This window comes from Etheostoma spectabile, chromosome 24, assembly GCF_008692095.1.
Source record: "Etheostoma spectabile isolate EspeVRDwgs_2016 chromosome 24, UIUC_Espe_1.0, whole genome shotgun sequence".
Classification (NCBI taxonomy): domain Eukaryota; kingdom Metazoa; phylum Chordata; class Actinopteri; order Perciformes; family Percidae; genus Etheostoma; species Etheostoma spectabile.
The window spans coordinates 11,630,646-11,655,837 of NC_045756.1; the positions used below are offsets into that span (position 1 = coordinate 11,630,646).

At 41.4% G+C, this 25,192-nt stretch overlaps 2 protein-coding genes across 2 annotated transcripts; both read right to left on the reverse strand.

The window, feature by feature from the left end:
• Nucleotides 1-1,391: 1,391 nt before the first annotated feature.
• Nucleotides 1,392-4,737, reverse strand: LOC116674199 (myosin light chain 3, skeletal muscle isoform-like). The gene is given in 7 exon segments (XM_032506748.1): nt 1,392-1,916; nt 2,026-2,103; nt 2,199-2,369; nt 2,544-2,687; nt 4,111-4,165; nt 4,643-4,689; nt 4,692-4,737. Coding segments are annotated over 7 exon segments (555 nt in total). The 5' UTR covers nt 4,723-4,737; the 3' UTR covers nt 1,392-1,887.
• A 4,732-nt stretch (nt 4,738-9,469) lies between these two features.
• On the reverse strand, nt 9,470-19,632 carry lancl1 (LanC antibiotic synthetase component C-like 1 (bacterial)). Its single transcript, XM_032506746.1, has 10 exons — nt 19,393-19,632; nt 18,882-19,016; nt 18,666-18,783; nt 15,979-16,189; nt 14,996-15,143; nt 14,497-14,643; nt 13,869-14,051; nt 12,696-12,872; nt 11,042-11,114; nt 9,470-10,270 (listed from the first exon to the last, which is right to left on the reverse strand). Exons 2-10 carry the CDS (start codon nt 18,966-18,968, stop codon nt 10,194-10,196), a joined length of 1,221 nt encoding a protein of 406 aa, XP_032362637.1. The 5' UTR covers nt 18,969-19,016; nt 19,393-19,632; the 3' UTR covers nt 9,470-10,193.
• Between the last annotated feature and the right edge of the window lie 5,560 nt (nt 19,633-25,192).

A 25,192-nucleotide genomic window follows, 5' to 3' on the forward strand; every position in this document is an offset into this window, starting at 1 on the left:
TGTGTGTGTGTGTGTGTGTGTGTGTGTGTGTGTGTGTGTGTGTGTGTGTGTGTGTGTGAGTGTGTGTGTGTGTGTGTGTGTGTGTGTGTGTGTGTGTGTGTGTGGTGTGTGTGTGTGTGTGTGTGTTCCCTGTATGTGCTTCACAAGGACACAAAGAGTCTAGCTGTAAGTGAAAAATAAGAACTGCAGAGTTGGTCATCCCAGTTTTATGATCGAACACATGCCTACATTATTTGATCCGTCTCATACACTCAGGAGATGTTCTTTAAAATGCAGACGCCTTGGATACTAGACACACATCGTTGACAGGCCCAGATGATGTGTGCTGACCAGCTGGACCCCCATCTTCAAACTGCTCCTCAACAGATCACTAAACATTAAATCAGAATAAAAGATTCACAATATCCTAAGTCCTCACTTTCATCATTATGTAGACCGTCCTGGGTTCTAAGAAGAGTGAGTAAAGAGCAGTTACAGTTTTCTTAGTAGAGGGTGAGCAGAGTATTTCTTGTTTTGACTGATTTTCTTTCTTTCAAAAGAGACCAAGAGTGTCGCCAATTCCTTCAGACTATCCAATGACATGAAGATCCAGGTAACAAGCAGTTCTAACTTTGTGTTTGCCGGCAACGCTAGTCAGTCTGAGCCAATTTCAGGGATTCTTGTCTATGACTGAAAATAAAATCAAAATTGTGATTTGGCTCAAACACTCGGTTCTCTCTGTCCTGCCACTCGTCCCTGCAATGTGTCCGTCTTCCCTCACAGGTGTCAGCATTCCTCTGCTCTGCAGTGAGGGAGCCGTCTGCTGTTTTTAGGCTAGGTGACATATCATCTGTCACTCTCAGATAGAAATCCTGCTCACCCTATACACTATATAGAGACATACAGTACATATACTGTACGTACATACATACATAACCAACCACCTTACTGTGTGTGGATATATATATTTATATATATATATATATATATCATATCATGTAACTGCAACTCCTTAATTATGCTACTTATGTAAATACTGTATCATAACATTCCTTTAACTATGTCAATACCGTAAGTATACACACTCCTTGTATTTCTTTATTTATATTTCTACTCTGATATTTCTACTATTTGTGCAACTGCAACACAGAGTTTCCCTCCGGGGATCAATATTCTGATTCTGATTGTGATTGTGATTTCTTCCAACCATAACTGTCTTTGTTCTGTTTGTTGTGTACCGTACACACCTACGGTACACACCTGTATGTTTACTGTGTACATACAATTATTACGCCCTCCAGTTCTCATTTGTGAGAGAATGAACAGGCTTTTTTTGTCTTTGAAAAATCCCAAACCTACAACTGTATGTATATGTATGTGGGCGACAACAAAAGATCAAGAATCAACCCTGATTGGATGTACGTTGGAAAAGTTTATTCTGAAATGAGCAGAGTGACAATAAACCAAACTTTTCAGGGAAGTGGGAGACTTTCGGCCGTCTATCCACGACCATTCTCCAGCACCTTTGGCACTGCTGGGCCAGTGATGGCGTGACTGAATGAGGTGGCGGTGGGAGGGGAGGGATCTACCCTCACTTGATGAGCGGTCACCCCATCTCCCCCGTTCCTCACCCCATTGCGGCAAGTGGAGACGCGCCCCGCGTGGAGTAGAGGCCACGTGATGGTGGTCTACGATGGAGAGTTGACGGTGATGTCCCGAGAGAGGAGGGTTTGGGACGAAATGGAAAAGGAAAACAAAATAAACAACAAGATGGGTTTGCTTCAACATCCCTTGTACATAGTCCTTGTCTTTCCTTGGTTGGTCTTTGGTACAGCGTAGATGTTAAGAACACTGTTGGGCTGTCTGTAGGTGAGCTACAGTTTCTTCAGCACTCCCACTGCTGGCCTCTTACACGGACATGATGTGCTTGACGAAAGCTGGAGAAAGACAAACCAACATGTTGGAGCATTTGGCATAATATGTTTATATATATATGTATACAAAATTGAAAAAAAAGACACTGAATGCTGGGAAATCAAAGCTTACCCTCATAGTGAATGCTGCCATTCTCGTCCTCCTGGCCGGTCATGAGGGCCTCAATCTCTGGCTCGGACATCTTCTCTCCTGCAGACGCACAAGGATCCATGTCACTCGCATACTGCGCGTGCCGAGCCGACTATATTTGAGCGCTTCTATATTTGGGGAACTTTGAGACTCACCTAGGGTGGACAGCACGATGCGCAGCTCGGCGCCCATGACTGTGCCGTTGCCCTCTTTGTCGAAGACGCGCAGACCCTCAACGTAGTCGTCGTAGCTACCCTTTGGCGCGGCGTCAACCTGCTTCAGCATGGGCAGGAAAGCATCAAAGTTGATCCTCTTGTTGGCCATGTCTTTAAAAAAAACACATCAATTAACACATTTAATGTTTCAGCGTCACAGTCTCCTTGTGCTACTATTACAGTAGCCTAGGCTGTATTTTAGCATTTACCTTTACATCATAATTGTCTTTTAAGTCCATAAGCTTTGTGTATGATTGTTTGTAATGGGCTGTATTGGGGTCTCACCATCAGGGGTTGGGTTGCCCAGAATCTTTGCAACGTCCTTGTTGGTTGGGTTCTGGCCCAGAGCGCGCATGATGTCGGCCACCTGGTTGTAGGCCACCTGGTTGTCACCGACTCTGTCAAAGAGGCCGAAAGACTCCTTGAAGTCTGGCCAAGAGAGTGAAGAGAGAACTTAGATTTCCAAAGGAATGACACAAGACGGTCAAGAGGAACAAAAAAATACACAATGTCCTCACAACACACTGGAGACGGGCCTATGGTAGCATTAGGGGCTTTGGAAAATAAACCCTAAATGGCAAAATATTGCAGTCCTTTTTTGCCGGATTTGTCTGGTAAGACATCAATGTTCTTTTTGTGTAGATCCATCACCTTTGGGTTTGCACAGGTCAGCTATGACAGCTGTGTGGTGCCACACTGTGTTGGAGGATCAGAAGCCACATACTTCGGTCATTGTTCCCAGATAATTGGAAGCGACAGCTGTACCCGAGCAGGGGGAAAAGGAAGGTACCGAGTGGGGCCTAAACCAAGGTTGGTCATCTCTATCAATCCTACCGGGAAGCCCACTCAAAGTGACCTTTTTGATAGATTAATGGGCGGAATAGCAGCAGCAGGAACAGCTGTACCCGCCGCCGCCACCACTCCCTCCCCCCCCCCCCACACTTCTGACCCCTATCCATTCCTGCCTCCGCTAACATTCGGGAGGCATTCAGGGAGCAAACTGATACACCCTGAAACGCCATATAGGGGCATGGTCCAACGGCCCGGCTCGAGCTGAACAGAAGAATGCTGACTGGGGTGTAATCAACACTTTGTCCTGCATGTTCTGAATGTGTTCTACTGTAGCATAAATGTACCAGGATGTGCCGAAGCAGCACTTCCTTCCTTTTTTGGGTGCAAAGCTTGTATAATTATTAATATACACCTATTAACTTGACACAAAACACTTTGGCCCTCTAACTCTTCGTAGTAATTTCCACATTTGAGTGCGTCTATCTATCACTTCTAAAAGTAATATATTAGAACAGTGAGTAGACCTGTCCCCCCCCCCCATTGGCAGAACCACAATAAATTAAATGCCTTCCACCCAACATGGGGTGATGTTTATGGAGGACACATCTTTCAGAATTGGAAAGATTAGTTAACGATAGTGCTGTGAGATCGCAGTTGGAATTCTTTGTGTAACAGGATGCTGCCCGGCCTGCATCTTAGACCTTGACTTTGGGATTAACACCTCTGCTGCGTAAGGGACACAAGACTTAGAATAGACGCATCTCAAATTCTCCTTGCCAACTGGACAAGCGCGTGGAATAGTACAGTACGTGCTACGGCGGTCTTTAGTGTGAACTTTCTTCATTTCTTCTTCTAACTTTTCATTTGGCCTAAAGGATACAACCTTAGGAGTATTGTGATAAAACATCCCTCACTACAAAAATAACAAACTGAGCTGTGGAAGGGGGGGGGGGTTGTTTTTGGAAGGTTTACATTACAGGAGAGAGCAGAATTCTCACAACCCATTTTTCACATGCCAAGTGATTTGGATGAGGGTGGATATCGTTGTTTCTTCACTTACCCTCAATCTGGTCGGGGGAGAACTCCGACGCGGCGGGGGCTGCAGCTGGTTCGGCCTGAAAATACACAAAAATGCAAATACACACAAACAAGAAGGCACACTCATGAATACCTACAAAACAGCGAAATGAGTGTAGACGTTGAACAGGCAAAATTTAGCTTTATTTAAGATTCACCACCAATGCTAAAAGTAAGAATTTATTTCTGCAAACTGGCCCAAACTGGATTTAAGACATGGGATGCATGGTGAAGTTAGAGATTTTGGTTTTGTCTGCATTTTGGATGAAAGGTGGATGTATTTTTTACAGCAGTGGTCCTGGGTCCAAAGTAACAACTCTCAAACCTTTTTCTCCCAATTTCTCTTGATTTCTCGTCCCTATCATGAGTTCAGTGATGCCAATTAAGTCCCGAATTTGAGCTTATTTTTGAAAAGATGGTATCCAAATCCATGCCACACAGAATTGCCCCTGGTAGAAAAAGTCTCCACTGGCACCCCAACCATAAAAAGGTCCAAAACACAAACATGTACACACCATTTTGCAGAGTAGCAGCTGGAGTAGCGGAAAGAAAGAGAAGCAAACCGAAGTCCCAAGACAGAGTGGTCCTGAGCCATGGTCAAAGCCCCCTCTTATTTATTCCGGGCGCGTGACATCACATATGCTAATGGGGCGGATCAGATGACACGTTGCAACATCTTTAACTTTCTTAGGGCAAACGGAAAGGAGAGCCCTCTGCAGTGGGAGCAGGCCTTTAGAAGGGGACAGGGGTATTTTTAGAAGGCCAAATAACTGTGCCAACGGGCGTCTTGTCTCAAGATATGACACTGTTTGTTTTTACAACTCATTTCTGTATGAAAACTAAATGCTTTCATTGACTTGGTATCTAGAGTTGACTTATTTTGGAGGATTCCCGGTTGAACCGGGACAGCGTGAAGGCTGAAAACTCAGCTACCTCCCAGTAGTGGCCCACTTCAGAGGGGCTCCGAGCCCAGAGAGCTCCTTTACAAGGTGATATTTTTAAACAGAGTGCTGCTCCTCTTATGGTTAAATAACAGCAGGGCAAAAAAACTGATTTCATTCACGCAGGTTTAAAAAAAAAAAAGGGCAACTTTGAGTGGCAGCTCACATAAGAACTGAATTTCGGACACTTTCACAACACTACTGCATGTTTATGGACATTACCTTTCCTTAAAATCCCCAAAATGAAAGAATCAGTGCATCAGAATATATATAATTTTGAAGTATTACAGACATCCCACAGTTAATGGAGTTAAATTGAGCACCATAATGCATTGAAGTGAGATTGAGGTTGGACAACGATAAGGTTAAGTTACCCAGAAGTAAAGACTTGCTTAACCCTTGTTGTCCCCGTTTCAAAGTGTTTTATATCAGAAATATGGATTTCTTTCAACCAAATTGCCCCAAAAAAACATGGATGATTCCATACGTTCCTCAGGTAAAATTAATCATAATGTTTATTGAATTTTTTGGGCCTTTTATTTAATTTTATAGCATTTTAATTCTTTTTTTTCAATGGTTTCAAACCAGTATTGGTAATAAAGTTTGACATGTACCCATCTGTGATCAACTCAACCTCCTCAATATCTTAACTATTAGTCAAAATATTTGATAATTTTTGCCTTTTTAACTAAAGACTTATGTATAATTTGATATAAATGAGGTTTGTTGACCATGCAATCCAAGAATAAATGTAAAACCTGTTATTAAACCAGCTACGTTTTTTTTTTTAAAGCGCCAAAAGCATGTGACAAATCAGAAAAAGAAAAAAAAACTCTGAAAATTACAACAAATTGTTCATTTTCATTTTTGACCCTTGAAGGACAAGTTCATGGTTACGGGAAGACAACACAAGGTTAAATGACCTGAGCACCGTCGCTTTTCCATCTCCACCAGAGCTCTCCATGGTGCTGATGCCAATTATTAATGCAGTAGATGCATAAAACACAATAGTAAAATTAGCTATGAAACATATTCATCGGAGTAAATGTCTTTCTGGGTAATAGTCCCATGCAAAATCAAATAAATGGGGAAAATTGACAATTTAAATCTCCGATACATGACAATACTGCACTAAGTGCAACTTACATAATACGTTTATCTATATATTTATCATCACTAGTTAAGCAGTTGCAAATTTTTGTACTCCCAACTTGCATATATTTCCAATATTTGGGAATAATTTTCAATTGGTAATTGTTCTGTAAATAACATCACAGAGTACGGTCGAGACCTGCTCTTGTGTGAAAAGAAATAACTGTTGTTGTGATTTGGCGCTGCATAAATAAAATTGAATTGAATTCTTGTATTTGATCCTATTATTATTTCATGTATATTTTATGTATGTATATTGTATCCTATCATTTATATTTATATTCTGTGCTGTGTGACTGATTTTGCTGCTGGAACATTATAATTTCCCGTATTGTTGGGATAAATTAATTAATATCTATCTATCTATTTTGGTATACTTTGTGGAACCAAATAAAAACTTTTCTGTGTTCATTACTCTTGTTCTAACAGAAACTGTTTGTTTTTTTTATTTTTAAATGTTATCTAATTTGTTCCCCAATGTTTCTTATGAACAGAATGATTGTCTTTGCATCTGCATTAAATGAAGGCCCAAATTTGTTATCAGAAGTAAAGGTTCTTCTTGTAATATTTTCCAATTATTTGTTAAAACTGCAAAACATTTACCGTAAAATGATGCATATCTTCTAATCTTGTGTATACATTCATATGCTGACCCATAACATTTCTCTATGTTAAAGGTTAAAGTAGCATGAGATGCAGTCTGCATCCCGAATATCTAGCTCTGCACTTGCCAAACAGATGTTTTAAACTTGTTCCCCCCCCCAATAATTAATGGAGGACTGCACTTGATTTCATGCCGTGTACAGTGACAGTTTTTTATGGACCCGACATTTTTTAATTTATCATTTAAAAATGGCAAATTGAGAGCATTTGGTTTGGGAAGAAAACCTTTTTTCCCAAATGAAAGCTGAGAGGAAGAGCAAGTGCGATTAAGCATACAGGCAACATGCCCAGGATTAGAGAGCTCACTACCGGTGTGAATAGCTTCTGTATACGTGCTGTCAGGATGGAATAACCATAATGCTTATGTCCTGCTGCTGAATAACAGAAAATAGGTGGAGGTCATTTATGAGACTGAGTGAAGTACAGTGAAAGACATGTCCAGGAGACCACGCCCATGGACAGTTGAGCTCTATTTTTACCCCCATTCCTTCTGTAGGTGTTCAGTTTCTCTTATGCTGGGCCAGCTCTGTGGAGTAGGGGGTGGAGAAAATGAACACTCCTGCTCGTCAAAACTCTCTGGTACACTACCCCCCTCCCCCCATGCTGGTATCATGTCAAAAAGAAGCATGGGCAGTGGGCTTAAAAAAGAGTTGTGGCATTGTGTCGTCGCATGGTCAGTAGTGTTACATGAGCCTTATTTGGAGTAGAGACCAGACCCGAGCCAAGTGGCCCAAGGAGGATTTCCGACACCTCTGTTGCTTCTTTTGCAAGCTACATGCCTTAAAACTTTTTTTTTTCAACTCCTCCATTGTTCTTTGTACAAAGTACTTTTGGACATATACATCCATGATTTTACCACAGAGTAGCTCCTGCTTCCTGTTAGCGCTGGCACGTGCACGGCCGGTGTATGCGAATGGTCACGTGATATGCATGTTCAAGTCAGGCCTGCTAATGTAAACGAAGATTGGTTCTGCTAATGGCGCTAAAACTCTTGTGTCAAAGGACATTGTTTTTGTCTCAAAACGCAGCTTAAAAATGAAGACTAGAGGGTTTACAATGACAGGTGTAGGTCGTCCACAAGCCCGTTACTCGGGGTTTACAAAGACACGTCCTTACATAATTAGGCCAAAGCAGATCACATCACGGGCATTTCAGACCCTCTTGTGAGCAGTATCCGTACATCTACTGAATATGGAAAATGTAACCTGACATAGCTTCAAATTTAACTGTAAAATAACCATTTCATGAAGTGGCAAGGTGAATGAACTTTAAGGTCCAATATGTAATATATTTCCTGTAATGAATCCCAAAAAATAACCCCAATGAATCATCAGATATTAAGGAAACATGCCAAGTTGAAATACTATCTTTTCTGACAACAATGCTAAAAACTGTATTTTCACCTCTTGTAATTTCCATTCCGTGACGTAATGTCTGTTTGTTTTTTGGACTGTTTGTTACCAACTGTCCAGTGTGATAGCCAGGCCGGGTTGCCAGATATATACAGTACATATCTGTAAAAACATAAACCAAGCGCGCTACAGCTGTAATGTTAGGACAGCCATGAAAGCAGCAGACAAACAAACGGGATCAACAGAGATACATTCTACCAGACCTAAAAAAGCAACATGTATCTAACAGTTGCGTGACCAGAGACGTAACAAACCGGGTAAATATTGGAGACGTATTTGAAAGATTGAGACGGTTTAGAGCCCAAAAGGACGCAGAGGTGGCTAATTTCCTCCTTAACAGGTAAGCATTAGCTTCAGGTAAATTTATCACAGCCATTAGGGACGGGCATGTTATGTCCTTTCAACATTTGTGTACTCACATTAAATTATTTAGCTATAGTAACTGAATAGTTTACATACTCGCAAAAACAATTGAGATACAGCCAGTAAAGTGATCCCTACTGGTCCTGGCTAACGCCGCCATGCTAACCCTGCTAACTGCTAACATTACCGGAGGACCAGGCAAGTAGCCGACAGCGGTGAGTCATTTTAAGCCAAGAGGAGTGGCTGTAAACTAGGAAGAGAGGACAGGGAGTTAGCAGTGCGATTAGCGATTGTTGCAGTAATTCTAAGCCAACAAAGTGTGTATTTCAGTCGGGTGGAGAGGACGGCGAGGTTGTGGAAGTTTTAGCGGTTTCTACTAATTCTAAGCCGAGGAAGTGTGTCTGTCAGTCGGGTACAGAGCTCCGTGAGCACGGGCTTTTATGACTGTCATATAGCAGCGTCTAACACTAGCTACGCCACTGTGCTGGGGAGTAGTGTGTAGCTATATGAGACAAGCGCCTAGCAACATTGTTGTGGCTGCTGTGGTCTCAAGCTGGCAACCAACGAGAACTTTGAGTCTGGGGAGGAGGGGGCGGGGGAGACGACTCTCTCCAGTATTTAGAATTTGTACTGCGGTAACTATTTTAAACACTGGCTGTCAGTATTACATACTGCACCTTTAATTTGCCAGGGTGAGGTCAATTGTCACATTTTAATTCCCAAGTTGCAGCCTCTCTGCTGCCGCCTTGTGGCTTTTGCATGCTGCATGATTTCACCAAAACAAAAGCAGGAGGATTCACTACAGAGCGACAGCTGTAAAAAGACACATGATTTATTGCTCAGACAGTGCAAAGGACAGGCAACAGTTTACACTCTGGGGTTAACCCCTAACACATGGCACAGCTTGTACTGTATTATATTAAGTGCATTGTTACTAGCTCTGCTGTTGACTCTGAAAAAGAAAACAGAAGAGCAAACCAAAGCATCCATTTCCTTAGTAACATATCAAGCTTACAGAATAATAGAAATACACAGTTGTTAAGTGTTAACAAATCACCATTTAGTTTCACCACAATTTTATTTGATGTTTTGACAGCCATGAAATCAAATTTCCTTCCTTTTTTGTTGTTGAAACTGTCAAAAGACGTCACAATCTGAGCAACAGCCACAGTTTTTAAAGCAAAAATTTAATTTATACACCAAAAAAAAAAAGGAACCAAAAAAGCGAGGCAAGCTCTCGCCTTTGACAATTCTTTTGAGACAATTATGTAGTTGAGATGTAAGTATAGGATTTATCCTGTTAATAACATGTAAAGTTCCCGGGAGAGAAGAGCAGGAAAAACATGGCACAATGTCGTGTTGTTTGTGAATGTAGTGTTTTCATGCATGTGTGTGTGTGTGTGTCTGTGTGTGTGTCTGTGTGTGTGTGTGTGTGTGTGTGTGTGTGTTTGTGACAGAGAGGAAAAAGTGTGGGGTCTTCTCCTTGTTATATTTTCCCACAGTGTGGGTTGGGAGGACTACCTGTGGAGAAACTTTTACACCTCAAAGGCTGGGAACCTCGCTTTCATTGGCTGCAGAATGTCGGCCAAGAAGTAGATGGTGCCGGCCATGCCTGTAAACACAACGCGACGTGGTGAGTTTACAGCTACAGTAACATGTCACAGACACAAAAGTACTTTTTCAGGGCAGAGATGTTGACATGTCATGGGAAAGGAACAGGTGTATTCAAAACCCTTAATGATGGCTGCGTTCCGCTTAGGAGAGGCCCTGGTATTGTGCATGCTGACTCACTGAAATAGCGTACTAGGACACTGTCACTGCAGGTTGAGTGCAGATGTAAGTCGTGCATGCTCAGATTTAAACGGTTTACGGCATAATGTGTCATACTGAAATTTGAGAAATCCATAAAATAAACTTCTCATTACAAAACAGAAGATGGAAATCATTTCAAAAACGTTTAAGCTATCAATGATTGTCTGATTGCTAACGTTAGCTCAAACCACCATTCAACTGACAGCCATTGTTGTGTTTGATGCTAACTTGTAGCCAGCAGTGAACCAACTTGGTTAAGTAGCTCCATTTGTGCTGTATTGACATTACAGAAGTCTCTCGTTAGCATCTTGTAGGCTACTCGTTGCAAAGTGACACATGCACAACTCAAATGTTAAGGTTATCAATTACAGCGGTGCTTTTCCTACTATGACAAGTCATAATGTCAGTTAGTTGTGACAATCGCGAACAACTGAACACAATAGGAAAACTTATTTATTGCAGGGCTGTTTTGTAGTTTTCCATAACTATTTTTTAAAAGAATGGTCCAATTCTTATTATTTTATAATTACAGGATTTCTTTTTGCAAGTGGGAAATGTCATCACATATTACCTTCAAAAAGGGAGAAGGGAGTGTCGGGTGTTCGGCATCCATGTTTGCCGTAGTTCATGCACCAGTCAGCAAACTGTAGAGAGATAGAGACAGGCTGTGTCATAATCACATTCCTATCCCATCAGTGGACTGTACCTGAACCGTCTCAGGAGAGCAGCGAGCAATGTCAACAACTGCTAAAAACTGTACTCCTCTCAGTAAATTCCTAGTATCTGACGAGCCATGAGATTATGACCACAATGTTGCCCTGTTGCGCTGGAATTGTTGGGTCTTTGCAAGTTATAGAGTGTGGTCTAGACATCCTCTATCTGTAAAGTGTCTTAAGATAACTTATGATTTCATACTATAAATACAATTGAATTGTTGCACTGGGAGCTCAAAAAAGAGCTTCAGCAGGACATGTGAAGAGTCTATTTACATCCGCTATGAATAGATTCTTATTAATGACACATGGGACTTGTGCCACCTGGAGCGCATCCAAAGAGAGCTCGCTATACCGGCCCCGCTCGGCCGGCCATGACGCCTACTCCCACCGACAGCTACCAACCTGTTGTCAATAAACATAAAAGGCCCTGCCTCTCACATGCCCTCCGTTTCTCAAATCATTTTCGATTTTAAGGCTGGCGAGGGGCCAACTGCGCTAAGATTGGTTGTCCTTTTGAGGAGAGTTTAATACGACTATCACATCTTGCATAAAAGTCGGAGAAAGCTAAGGGAAGACAAATTGAAGCTTTTAAAAAAGAAACATTGAATTGCCTCTTCTATTTCTTATGGCATTATAGAGTACATACATTAACTTTTATAGTATTAGTTGAACAAGTGGCAAGCAATTAAATTCAAAGACTGTAAAGGCAGGAGAAAGAGAGGAACCTGATTGATTGATTTGATCAAATTGTAGGTCTTAATCAACAGGCTTTGGTTAATCTATATTTCAATCCTCTCAAATATGTATTCATTTGGGTTAAGTGAAAACAAAGAGGCATGCCTTCCCTAAACCAGATGAGAAATCAACTCCTAACCATAATAGAGCTCAACAGTGACGCCCACTTTAACAGCTCTGGTTACGGAAGTGTTTTCCCCCTTATTTAATTGAATTAAATTAATTGAGGTTTCGAAAATTGCTTAAAGAGTTTTAAGTCTGGAAATAAGCCAACCAGCTACGAGATGAAAAGTGAGCATAAAACATTAGATGCGGGGCAAAAGACATTTTGAAAATGGCAATAAAGGAAAGGTACAAGATCATGTACAGAAACTATCGTAGACTTCAATGGCAGAAGATCGCTCTACCCGGTCGCAGTTTTGCGGGTATGATAAACATTTCTATGGTAAAACAACGTTGATGTCGTATAGCCTTGTAGCTTCTAAAGAAGCAGAAACTTCCGTTTTACAACCACGGAGCTCTGGGTCAGTCTGACTCGGACAGTTTAGACAATATGGCAGATAAGCTAAATCCTTGTGTAGTAAATCAACGTGATTTCTGCTTCCGGAACCACACTGTCGAGCTCTAAAGTTACTCACTCAAGTATTGGAAAGTAATTAAGATGGATCCACTGCGGGAGTTCCACAATTAATATTTGCAGTAGTTTGGTCCCTCAGATGGCTGCTGCACCGTGTGAATGATGTAAAGTGATTACAGTCGGTTATTTGCCCTCACCATGCAGGCTCTGTAAAGGTGCTTGGGGTCCTGCGTTAGCCGGTAGAGGGCCAGGAAGGTGTAGGCGTTTCCCGCCGCACCGTGACACAGCCCGTAGCCCTTCTTCAGCAAGCCACAGTGCCACACCACCTCGCCACACTGCAGGGCGTCCTCCAGGTACTGGGGTACTCCGAAGGCCTGCGGCAAAACGGAGAAAAAGAAAGTGAAATTAAAACATGGAAATCCTTATTTGAATCATTTACAATATCCACTGAAAATTATGTTTGCAGAGGGTTTTTTTTTTGTTTTTTTGCTTGTCATCATATTCTGATCAAATAATCTTCATCAAGCAGGTTTCACAAAAAGGAAGAAGAATTTGATGGATAAAATTGTATCCAGTCACTTGGGATGGTACAAAAAGTGATTAAAAAAAAGGCCTTAATGAATACGGGTAAGACATTAAGAATACACTGACGCATGTCGGCTTGAGCCTTCCTCAGGGTGTCTGAGCAAGTTTGTTCAAAACTTCACCATAGGAAATGGGGGAAAAAAAGAACATGTGTGGAGCTGTGGAGGCATTCTTTAAATTCATATGAATCACCTGACATTACAAGCAGCTAAATACATTTCATACAACACATTGCCTTTGAGATTAAAACAGAAATGTGACTAAACTTCACCACAAGATGGCCCTATGACTCTGTCGATGATCTCTCTTCTTACTCTCTAAACAATTGGACTCCATAGCGGCATCTCATGTCTCTAATTTAATAGCTCCTCGGTGAAGGCCGTCTTAAAGTTTTTTCTTCTGCCCCGAGGAGTGAGCATTAAGGAGGGATCATTGAGGAGCTATAGGAGAGGATGCACAAGAACAGCTTTCCCAGAGCCGTGCAGCTGAAGGAGTTGCTAACTCAGCCCTACAGCTGACGAACTCATGTGACAGTTTAGAGGAAAGGACTTCTCGTCCCTGTAAAAAACACATTTGCTCGTTTCCTCTGTCCTCCAATGATTTCCTCGAGTCTCTCCCCTGCCTTCTAAGTGGGAGGGACTAAGACGCGGGGAAGTAAGGCAAGTGAAGGAGTCAAGGAGGCAATTTAAGAGACATAAGAAGCATGTCATGAATTACTTTTTGTAACTAATAGATGGTAAACATCCACCCTTTTTTTCTTTTCAAAAGAATCCCTCAGTGTGTACCTTGTATGCCTGCAGTAGCATGTAGACCACCCCTGGGGATCCGTGGCACCAGTGCACCAGCAGGTCGCGATCGTCTCCGATACAGGGAGGGTAGTTTCCTGTGGGGAACTTGAGACGACAGACGTGGTCGACACTGGGCTTCACCAGCCTGTGTACGTACTCTTCCACACAGACGAAGCCGGGCTGTGAGAGAGAGATCACACCAGGTTTACAGATGACGAAGAAGTAAGAGGTGGAAGAATTAAACGTGAGGTAATTTTGGTAGTTTGACAGAAAAAAGAAAAAAAAGAAGTCTGAAATCGACTTTTGAGCCCACCTAACCTAGCCTGAACACAATCACGATATCACACTGGGCTGATTAAAGTGCTGGAACAAGTAGTTATTTGGTCGATAAGTCATTTAATAAATTCATCCCCAATTGGAGTGCTCTATCAAGCATTGCCAAATACACTTCTGGCTTCTCAAGGGTGAGCATTTACTTCTTTCCTTTGTTTTTTTATAGTAAATTGAATATCCTTAGCTTTTGGAGTGTTGGTCGGACAACATAAGCGAATTTAAATGTAATCTTGGGCTCTGGCAACCTGGAATGGGCATGTTGATGTTCTATGGGTTCAGAGAGCAGTTGTACCTGCATGAGGTAGTAGTAGATGCCTGCAAGGCCATGGGCGGCGCCAACGTACTGCTCCTGGTACCACTCGTACATCAGAGGGCTGTGGTTCTGGACCCTGAACTTCCTGCTGAGGTGCTCGCCTGACACCAGCACGGACTCACTGATCTGAGGACGGAAACACATCTAATCTGTACAAGAGCGAGCAAATGAGCAGCCACAGGAAATCAAGACTGCTGGGAGGCAGCAAACTAGATGTTAAAGAAGCAGGATAAAATGAAAGTCTCCTGAAAGCATTACTACCCATAATCCTGTTCCACATTAAATTTAAGTTGTTACCATCAACTCTTTTTCTTGTAGTTATTCCCAACTCTTTCATCCAATTAGATTCAATGTCCTCTTTGTCTATAGTTACTGTATAACGATCTTGGTTTGTACCATTAAGGACAGTCCTTCTGTACCACCTCACATTAGGGTGCTTGGAAGTACAATTTCTGTCGGACTGTGCCCCGTTTCTGACCTGCTGGATGTACTGCAGTGGGATCCTGTCTTGCCCAAGCTGCTGGTTGATGAAGACGAGGGAGTAGAGGTAACCCATCCGCCCATAAAGCAGCTCATCAGGCAGCCCGCCTGCACCTTTCACCACATTCTGGTGAAACTGCAGCAGTCTGGGAGAGTAGCACAGGAGAGACAGTGTTTATGAATCGGGAGGACCTTGTGTCATCAGTGATCGACTATTGTCATATGTCACATACATCGTGAATGAACTATCCATGATGACCCATAACTGTGTACAAATAATAGTATAATAAATGTGAGCACAATCCTACCTCTGGATCAGGAGCGATATTCACCCATTGTGTTTGGAGTAAAGCTCTGGTTCATCCAATCAAGTGGCCACAGATAAACAGTCTGACCAATCACAAGCATTTAGTTTAAGCAGCATGTTCCCAAACACTGTTGCAGCGACATGTGAGTGCATTTTACTACACTGAAAAACATGACCGGTTGTTCAAAAAAAAAAAAATAGCATGCTCTAATAGCATTATTTCTAGTGAAACTATATTTAAGAAAATACAATGATGCAAAAAAAAAAAGTTTGTTGCATTATATATTTGATCTATATAAGCGTGAATATATTTTTTATATAGAAAATTGTAGATAAAATTGAGCAGCTCTATATGTCCATATTTAGCCAAGTAATAATACCTTTGCAAACTACATAAACTGCAAATTATAAGTACCTAGAGTAAAAAAAACACCGTGAATGTAATAGATTTCTCTCTTTGCAGAATACTATGTCTGGCAAAGAAAACATAAGACTAATATTTTTCATAAATGTGACACAAAGCGATCGGGATCAATTCATGACTAGCCTGTAATACGGAACATAAGCAAAAACATTTAAAGGAATAAGTATGAAATGACATACCTAAGAAACCATAACTACCTAAACAAATACCTAAAAAACCCATTAGGCATTTCTAGGTATTCCCGACTGACCTGTTGATGCACTCATCAGTCTCTTGCACCCTCTGCAGGCGATGGTAGACCACAGCAGCGATAGCCAGGGGCCCCGCATCTCCACATAGGAAGGTGACGTCATGACGCCGGGTCAAGCACTTCAGACTGCGGCTCACATATTCCAGAGCTCTCTGAAGCAAGGAGGTGTCCCTGAACACGTTGTGGAGGTGCAGGTAGAGCAGAGCAATGCCTGTGGACAAAATGGGCACGGGTTACGGTTTGAAACGGCCAACTTTCCGAGTTAGCTTCCAAAGTTTACAACAGTAACAGAAGAACGGCTGCACATTGGGTTACCTGCAGAATCTAATCTAGTCTTGGAACATGTGCACAACACCGAAGATTAAATGACTGAAACGCAAATAATATAAAATCAAAGTAGAGCTGAAACAATAGGTCAATCAATTGAAACAAAAATGCAAGTATTTTGACTTTGGATTCAGATTTTCAATAATAAAAAAAAAAATTTAAAAAAAAGGAGAAATGTACAACTTTTTAATGTGGATTACTAATCAGTATTGATGGTAAATGACTACTGTCGACTGAAGCAATAACGTCCTCAATGAGTGCTAGATTGACAGAGAAAGCTAAGTTTACAGCTGCAAAACTTGTTCTTATATCCAACATCCAGGATGTGACAGTGATGGAGTTGGAGGAAAGAAGGAACTACAGGCTATTTATTCAACTTGGACTTCGGCTCCATGTAGCAATCTTTGGACGGCACTCAAGAAGCTGCTCAAAAACAGAACTTTCTTGTTTTCTTCCCTTGTGCTATATTGCAAACGCTCTGCATTTCCAACAGCTAAAAATGCCATTCCAAATATATGAGTGCTGATATTATGGACGAGGATACATTTTACAGTGTCTTGGCTGACTTGGATATTCAACCATATTTACAGGCGGGGACCCTCCAGAACCAAAGCTGAAGGACAAACACAGATTGGTGGGGTCTTTGCTCATTTTGCTCTTCTGATGCCAACAGAAACAAAATCATTCCGCTGCCTGGGCAGTTTTTGTTTTGTGTTGTTAGTGTGCTGGAGATATTCTTTGGGAACTCAAACTGGAAAAGACAACCAAGAGCAGCAGGGCCAAGAGGGCAGATGAGTGAGAATTTATGTCCCCAAAGGAGTGAACTTGAGTTGGGCTTTTATTGTGAAAAGGTAATAGTGGAAGTAGTAAAGCTGTAATGGCTGCCATTGACAATGAGGAAAATTATAATGAGTTGTCGCCCTCTTGGCTCATGCTGGTTTTAGACTGTGGAGCCTCATTGTTTTGATTTTTCATCACCTGCATACATTTTTTATTACCTGCATAACCCTTGGCTACACTTTTTGCCAACCTGGCACATGTAGGCACCGCCCGCACGGCTCTGCGAGCTGGAAAACTCAGCGTTCTCGGGCAACATGGCATGCCCTCAAGGAAATGACTGCATTAATTGACTACATTTACCATCACCACTGATTGGACATCCACATAAAAAAGGTGGCAACTTTTCCCACCTAAGCAACAAATGCCCAACTGTTTTCATGTACACTTTGGATATTGTCTGTATTTATTGGTCGTCTATGATTAAAAACTAAAGATTGGAATGAATAACAACTGAATTTTTGGGTCTTTGACAGTTGGTCAGACATATATATGTGATAGGATTCAGTATTGTGTTTTAGCTCAACTAGACCAGAGAATATTCAGTTAAGATCAGATTGGTGATGCTGTTTAGCCCTCATTTATCTGTGGCAAGTTTGCTGGACGTTGTGACATGTAACCCATGGAGTCAGCACCGTGCAAGGGTTCACTGAACGGTTAAAAAAATACTTTAATACTTTACTGTTTATCAGTAGCCGTTCATATGGTAACGTATGTGGCATTTGGCTTTGTGTGCTCTAATAAATTTGGCATAGGGTTTTGAAAGAGGGAAATAACAAGACTAACAGTATGTGAGTGCTGTACAGGGAATCTATTTGATTATTTGTGCTGCGGGCCATCTGGTTTATTATCTTAATACGCTAGGGCAGCTAGGCTAAATGTAGCGGTTAACTTAATGTACTCTGTTGTACATGTTATGTACTTCTTTAAAAATCAAAGAAATGCCAGACTGACTGACCTGTTATGTGGATTCATTTTAGAAAACAATTAGTTTTAAGAAATGTCTCATGGTATACAGTCTCTAGAAGTGAATTATTCAACTTTTGTTTTTGTTAAAAACGGAAAAGAAAAAAAAAAAAAAAATCGCAATACTTCTAGAATCAAAATACAAATCGAATCGGTACCCACGTTTTGTGAAAGAATCAAACAAGGACAGAAGCATTGCGACCATGCCCTAGAATCTAAACCATGGATTTTGAGAAGTAATGATTAACGTTGGGAAAAGAAAAGAAACTTAGTGTTAAATTTGGTGGGGGGGGGGGGTTCTGTTATCTTGTAGGACTACAGTTTTTAAACGGGGAAACGTGTTTTGTGCTGTTTAGTAATTTGCTAATAGTCTTAACAACTAACAGGAATAAGAATTGATAAGATCGAGAACCTGCCTGAAATAAAGATCATACAACCTTTTTGCCATATTGCCCACCACTAGATCAGTATGGTCCTCAGTTTGTTAAATACATTATCAACTGTGAAGAAAAAGGAGGATTATCAAAACATGTTCACGCATGTAACGGTGTTATCACCTGCCCAGCCGGTGTAACTGGTGCAATCTCTTGGGTCAGCAGACTTCAGGCCGTTTTCCATGACAGCTAAAAGCTCACTGATCTTGCTGCTCAGTCGCTGGGCGAACTCTGCTGTGAGCTAAAGGGCCAGGAAATGTTCAATTATGAGGGTCAACGTATTATGATCAAATGAATTAAATGCGCACACGTACGCAATAAACATCCTTTGTACATTACCTTTCCTTGGCAGTCAAACAAAGCCTGTGTGGACGCAGGGTTTCCATCATAGTCATGATATGGATTCCTCCAGGCTCTTGTGTCCATTTTCACAGCTTTGGCTCTGCTAAATATCTGGGCCAGAAAAACAATAATCTGCAGAGAGATGAGGCAACGTTAGGCGCAGGAGACAGAAGACTCGGCGCGAGTGTAATGGAGGGCTAAAAATAGTAAGCACTCGATTTTAAAGCGAAATATCAAGCCAAACAACGCAGTAAGCCTCTTCTGTAGAGCTACATACACCCACACACGCATAAAATAATGACAGCTTAGCCCGCTATGGCGCTTAGTTAGCTAGCTAAGCTACGGCGCTAAAGCTAACGGCTAACATTTGCTTGTAGCGCTACCGTCGTAATAGCTTAAATGAACTCATTATAACTTCAATGAATTGGAGATATGCAATTTCTATTCAAAGTCAAGAATTACGACAACGTTAAACTGTAGGATTCAAACATTAATTAGGTACAGTTACCTCCGCTTTTAGTCGTGCACTGTTGATGCCAAAGCTTCTTCGTCTTTATATTTTCCTGAGGGGGGATTGTAGCATTAGCTTGCGCGCTACCGCCACCTAACGCTACACGAGTGTTACTACAGCTAACAAAAATGGGATGAACCGCGGTAGTGGAAACAGTCTGACACGAATCCCAAAGACACAAAGTACAGAAAATGATTTAAATAACTAAATAACCAACCATTACCATCTGACAAAAATGGAAATTAATTTTAAAATTATAGTGATAAATACAAAATAAGTCTCAAGTGTCACAGTCCACTTACTTAGAGACCTCCTGGAGCTTTAGCCTACTTTGTCTGTCTGTCTTCATCAGGCGATTGATTAGAAGTTTGTTCAATCGTCAGTCATGGAGATAGTTTGTTAAGATGTGCAGCTGTTACGCTATCATCCATTTTAATTTTAACATTTCTCATCTATGTTGACGTTAAAGGGAGCTTCAACAACTCAGCAACTCTACATCCTCCAATGAAACATGAAAGCCCCAGGAAAAAGCCATTTGTTTTTTTCAAACAACTATTTCCAAGAATGAACTTACATTTCTTCAGAGTTATTTTTTTTCAATATCAATCCTTTACCTAACATTTTTAGGAAAAATAGTAAGGAGTCCCAGATTCTCTTGCAAAAGCAATGCATACAGTGTTTTAACTAACAATGCATCATGTTTTATCAGTTTATTTGCATATTTTGAATGTGAAACTATACTTTTTCCAACATGCCAGAGACCATAAATATATACATTTAAATGGAGGAAAAGCATAAAGGAAAAGCACAAAGGCCATCTTTCATTTCCAAGTATTTTTAATTTTCAACTGTGTAGCCACTTAATGGGACACTGTATTACTTTGCCATCTTCTAAATGAATTAAATAACACAGTCAGAGACGGACATGGGAAAGATTGCTTTGATCAAAGGTTGAGCTGAAATGACCCCATTAACGAATCACAGACAAAACAGTGAAAACAGAAATCAAATGGTAATCTATGCCTCTCTTGTGTGCAAACAGAGCTCGACCTGCAACAATAGCTGACTTTAGTACACAGCGTTCCCCGTGGGGCCATGAATGACTTTATCACACAGGTGTCTAATCTCAGACATTAGCCCATCAACATGAAAGTTTGCAAAGGTTGCCCAATCAATCAGGCTTTTATATTTCCCCGCTGCTGTGGCGGTGCACTTGCATAAACCGCCAGAGCACACATGTCTATGCTGCAATGTCCCTGTGGTCTGGTTTATGTTGGACAAACTAAAGAGCTTCAGAGATTCTCACATCTGAATACAAAACATGGATTTATGCCGTCGCTACACATTGTACACAGGCTAACCATGGCTGACTCGGGGAAAGAGAACATATTTTACCCTCTCCTCCTAACTGGTGACATTATTAACTTACTGCTTTGCCAAGAGGCAGATTGGATTAATGCTTGTGACACAGGCGAAGAACTGGATTTGTCCTGTTTCCTGTAATCATGAGTATGCTGTTGGTACATTTGTATATTTGTAGCTAAGATAGTGTGTGTTCTGTAGTGCATGAAGTGTGGCACTAGCTATTGACATGACTTCCAAGCAAACAGACAAGCCTAAATCCACAATTCCAAGGGTGGAACACAGTTGATGAAAACATGTAATTCATGTAAAGGTAAGGTAAAGGTACTTTATTGTCACATACACATAGTGAAATTCATTCTCTGCATTTAACCATTTATTCCATTGCTCAAGGGAGCAGTGGGCAGCCATTTTAAAGTGCCCAACTCCAGATCTTCTTTTTTAAGAATGACTTCAGCGCCATTCTTTTTTCTATTCTCTAAGAAAAGCTTGACTTTTTTTGACAGAGTTGTAGTTTTGAAAGACCACTGTTCACTTGGACCGTCTTCCGGAGTCGCCTTTTTCGAAAGGCCGCTGTTCACCGGCAGCAGCCATCTTCTATGTTTTCATGAACCGTCGCAATTCTGCCGTCATCACGTTTATATTATGTTACGAATTTGGTTTTTCCAGCTCACAAGCCAATGAAGAGTTGCTAGACTGACCATGGATGCTGCCGCTAGGGTGCGTCTAGACTTTGAGGCTATAGACTGAACCTAGAACCGGAGGAAACCCACAAAACTCCACACAAAAAGGCCCGGAGCAACCTGGATTCAAACCCAGAACCTTATTGCTGTGAGAACACAGTGCCAACCAAGCGGCCATGTAGATAGTGACAATAGTTACTGCAGTCACAAACAGCATGGGGTTGGTATAGATTTGCACACTGCTAAGTCTTAGTGCTGGTGTTCCACATTCTCACTTATTGCATAGATGGGAGCTGCACCAGCCCTGTAATCTCCCCCTTTGAATGTTCAGCCCTGTGAATGGCATAACGTGGAGAAAGACTATATTGTTGTGGCAGCAAGACATTGCACATTCAAAAGAAAGAGAGTGTGCAATGATACGTCCTCTGAAGGGCTGTGATTACTGTTCTCTCTTTGATACCATGCCTCAGTCACTTCCCTTTCCTTCCCATGTTTCATCCTCCTGATTCTCTCTGGTTTTAGTTGGCTTTCTGCTCCAGACTTAGTTAAAATCATCAAAACAAAGTCCTAATTAAACTATGCTATGGACTGAATATGTAGTCTGACTTCAATAGGTTCCCACGAGCGTACTGACACATTTTTATACAATCCTTTAGACAATCCTTTATGACTCAATGGATGAAAGCTTTAGAAACAATATTAATTATTTAGGTTTAAGTTCCCAGCCTATTTTGTATATATATATATATATATATTTTTTCTTTTGATTACTTTGAGTTTTCCAAACCTTGAACACTCATACTGACTGTGTGCAACAAACACATTGAGTTGCTTAAATGCAGGATGTGTCCTTTTATGTTCCCAATATTAATGATGTGTGTAACCTTGTCTTTGAGAAATGCAAATTAAGCTGACACGTAGATTGACCAAAGCATCAGATTTGCTACAGTCATCACTGTCACTCTTTTGTTTACCTTTCTGTTTTGTGTGTGTGTGTGTGTGCGTGTGTGTGTGTGCTCCATTATTTCCCTTCAGTTAGAAGAACTTGGCCGCCCGTCATTTCCATATCAATTGACCAAGCGGCAGGTGAAGGCTAGTCATTCTTCACAAAGTATAGAGCCTTTGCTCATATACCTCGGGACTGTTTTACCTTGCCTTGAGGGACGAGGAATGGAAATGCGGCCCAGAATGCAACACCATTAAAAAGGAGACCTTCGGGCTTGATTAGAGCTTCTTGTTGAAAGACACATTATTGAACTGAATCCCTCCCACTGCGCCACTGGGAAAATTAGCTTAATGGAGAATAGAAATATTAATTAGAGGAGATATTGACTATTGTTTTTTTCTCTTTTTGCCAACAAATGCTTAACATAGTCCCCAACAATTGTACTATTTACTCCTGTTTCATGACGTTTGTTAAAAACTACAGCGCCCAGCGGTTTTGGGAAATGAATTCCCCTTTTAAAGAAAATGAAACTAAAAAAGAAAACTGAAGATGAAATTTTTTTGCGCTTTTTAAAAAATGTGAAGCTTAGGGACCTATGGGCTTGCGGCCATTGTGAGACGACTAATAATGCATTGTTGGTTGGTGTCTTTTCATTTGTTGCATTAACGCCATACTTTAAAATCCACAATGGAGTAGTATTGAGTACACAGTACATGTGAACTAGAACCATAGACACACTTATATGGATATAGCAAACAAATGTCACACAAAATGTCATACTCACCGTATAATTCTGATCACGTGAATACAATCTGACAAACCAAAGTATGGATCATGTGTGACTTCTGTGCCCCTAAAACCATCTTCCCTCTCTGCCCCTCCCTCCACCTCCATGTTGATCCTTGAGATTCACGTGGCCGGTTTGCCGCAAGAGTGTGTGAACGCTGCCAGAGGAGAGTCTCAGCAGACTCCATTCTGTGACGCTCAAAGCCGATCACTTGACCCCCCCAGTCCTAGCCTGCAGCATATTCTTCTACTCCCTCTGCAGCAAACATAAAGCACAAACACAAGCAAACATACCTTTCAGAGTCAGAAAGACCTGCTTCCTGGTTTCAAATGGATGGTCTTTAGCTTTGCATGATGAGTTGTTTTACAAAGGGGTATCTTAAACGTAAAGGTGCACAGACAAGCCTGGGTCGGTCAAATCACGGGACCGAGGTGTTAATTCATCACATATAATCATTGGACACAAGCAAAACTGGATATTCTTCCCGCTCCAAACCGTGGTAGGTTAAAACATTTATCTTTTCATAGTCGGGTAATATGTCCTGATATCTGCTGTGCCCTGTCCTTTCAGGGAGCTTGCTTTTGAAATAAATCTTTTTTTTTCTGTCGCGGTATGGCACGCAATTTCCCCTCTGCTTGATCATAGGTGTGGACACAGCTCCCACAGAGGAGCTGACACAGCAACTGTGAGCTTTTCCTCGCACCACCTTCCATTTGCACCCTCAACAGTTATTTTGCCATGCCAAAATGACACTATCAAAACCCTGTATTTGGAGAAAAGGGAGGGGGGGGGGAGAAAAAAGATTTACCCCTTCCCTACCAAGTGGACGGGATCCATTTTGGTACCAGGGAACGGCCTGACAGCTGAGACAAAGAAGATTCTGGTCTCTGCCATGGCCCCATCTGTGGCGATGCTAAAAATACATTCAGCCTGGTGTTGCCATACCAGTCAACTGTCTGGGAGAGGAGGAGGAGGGGGGGGGGACAAGAGAGAGGTGACAGACACATAGACACATACAACGTGAAGCAGCAGACGGAGAGGGAAAAAGACTGAGATAAGCAAGAGTTAGTTGACTGAAGGTAGTCTACAAGAAATAGATGAGGGAGCACACAGCAGGCGGGAGAGGGGAGGGTGCTACCCTCACTGTCATACTGCTATCATGGGATAGAGACATAAGCAGTGAACATGAATCACACCAATGATACCAAACCTTCTCAGCTCATCCAGTACATGACAAGCAAACACTGTGCCACACTGAGAAATGTGCCTGTACTGTTAATCTCTTTTGATCTGATCCCATTTAGACGCTCTATAGATTGAAAGGAGAAGCTTATGGACCGTGAAGGCACATTAGCACACATAATAAACACAATAACACATTAAATGGTCATGTACAGTGCTTTAAGTGTTTACTGTTCATAGACTGTAAGGATGAGACTGCCAGCATGGGTCATTATGGTATTTCACGCAATCCATTTATGTGCTGTGACATGCGCAACAATGTCAGACTCCCATATTTTTCTTCTTCTTCTTCTTCTATTCAGGTGTATATGGTGCATATTTGGAACTATATATTTGTAAAAGAAGCATTAAGCAATCAAGACATTCTTAACTAATTTGTCCACTTACTGTACATTCTCCAGATCTTACAGCCTCATCTCATGTCTTTCAACAGCAGAAGGAGTTTGCTCAGTTGTCATGGAGATGGTTGTCGTCACAAGAAAAGCGGGGATGAAGGCCATGAGGTATGGTTGAAAGCTCCAGAAAATTCCCAGTTGGGCTAAGAACTTTTTTCTTCTTCTCCAACTAATTTCCGAGCTTAATTAGTGGTATATTGAAAATACTGGTTTATTCATTATATTGCGTTATATCTACTATACGCCTGTTGTATAACACATCCACAGACATGGCAAATGTGTTGATTTGAGAAAAAAGAATCTTTGTTCAATTGAAAGTTTGAAATGAAAAGACCGAATTTGTAAATATGAAAAAGGGCAACAATTGTAGGGAGTTGTAATA

Excerpts from the sequence above, each read along its gene's own strand:
- lancl1 (XM_032506746.1), bottom strand. The coding sequence starts at position 18,968 with ATGGACACAAGAGCCTGGAGGAATCCATATCATGACTATGATGGAAAC. Across the intron at positions 15,144-15,978 it reads ACTGATGAGTGCATCAACAG|ACTGCTGCAGTTTCACCAGA; the intron begins GTCAGTCGGGAA and ends CTACTCTCCCAG. Across the intron at positions 10,271-11,041 it reads TCCCTTCTCCCTTTTTGAAG|GCATGGCCGGCACCATCTAC; the intron begins GTAATATGTGAT and ends TTGTGTTTACAG.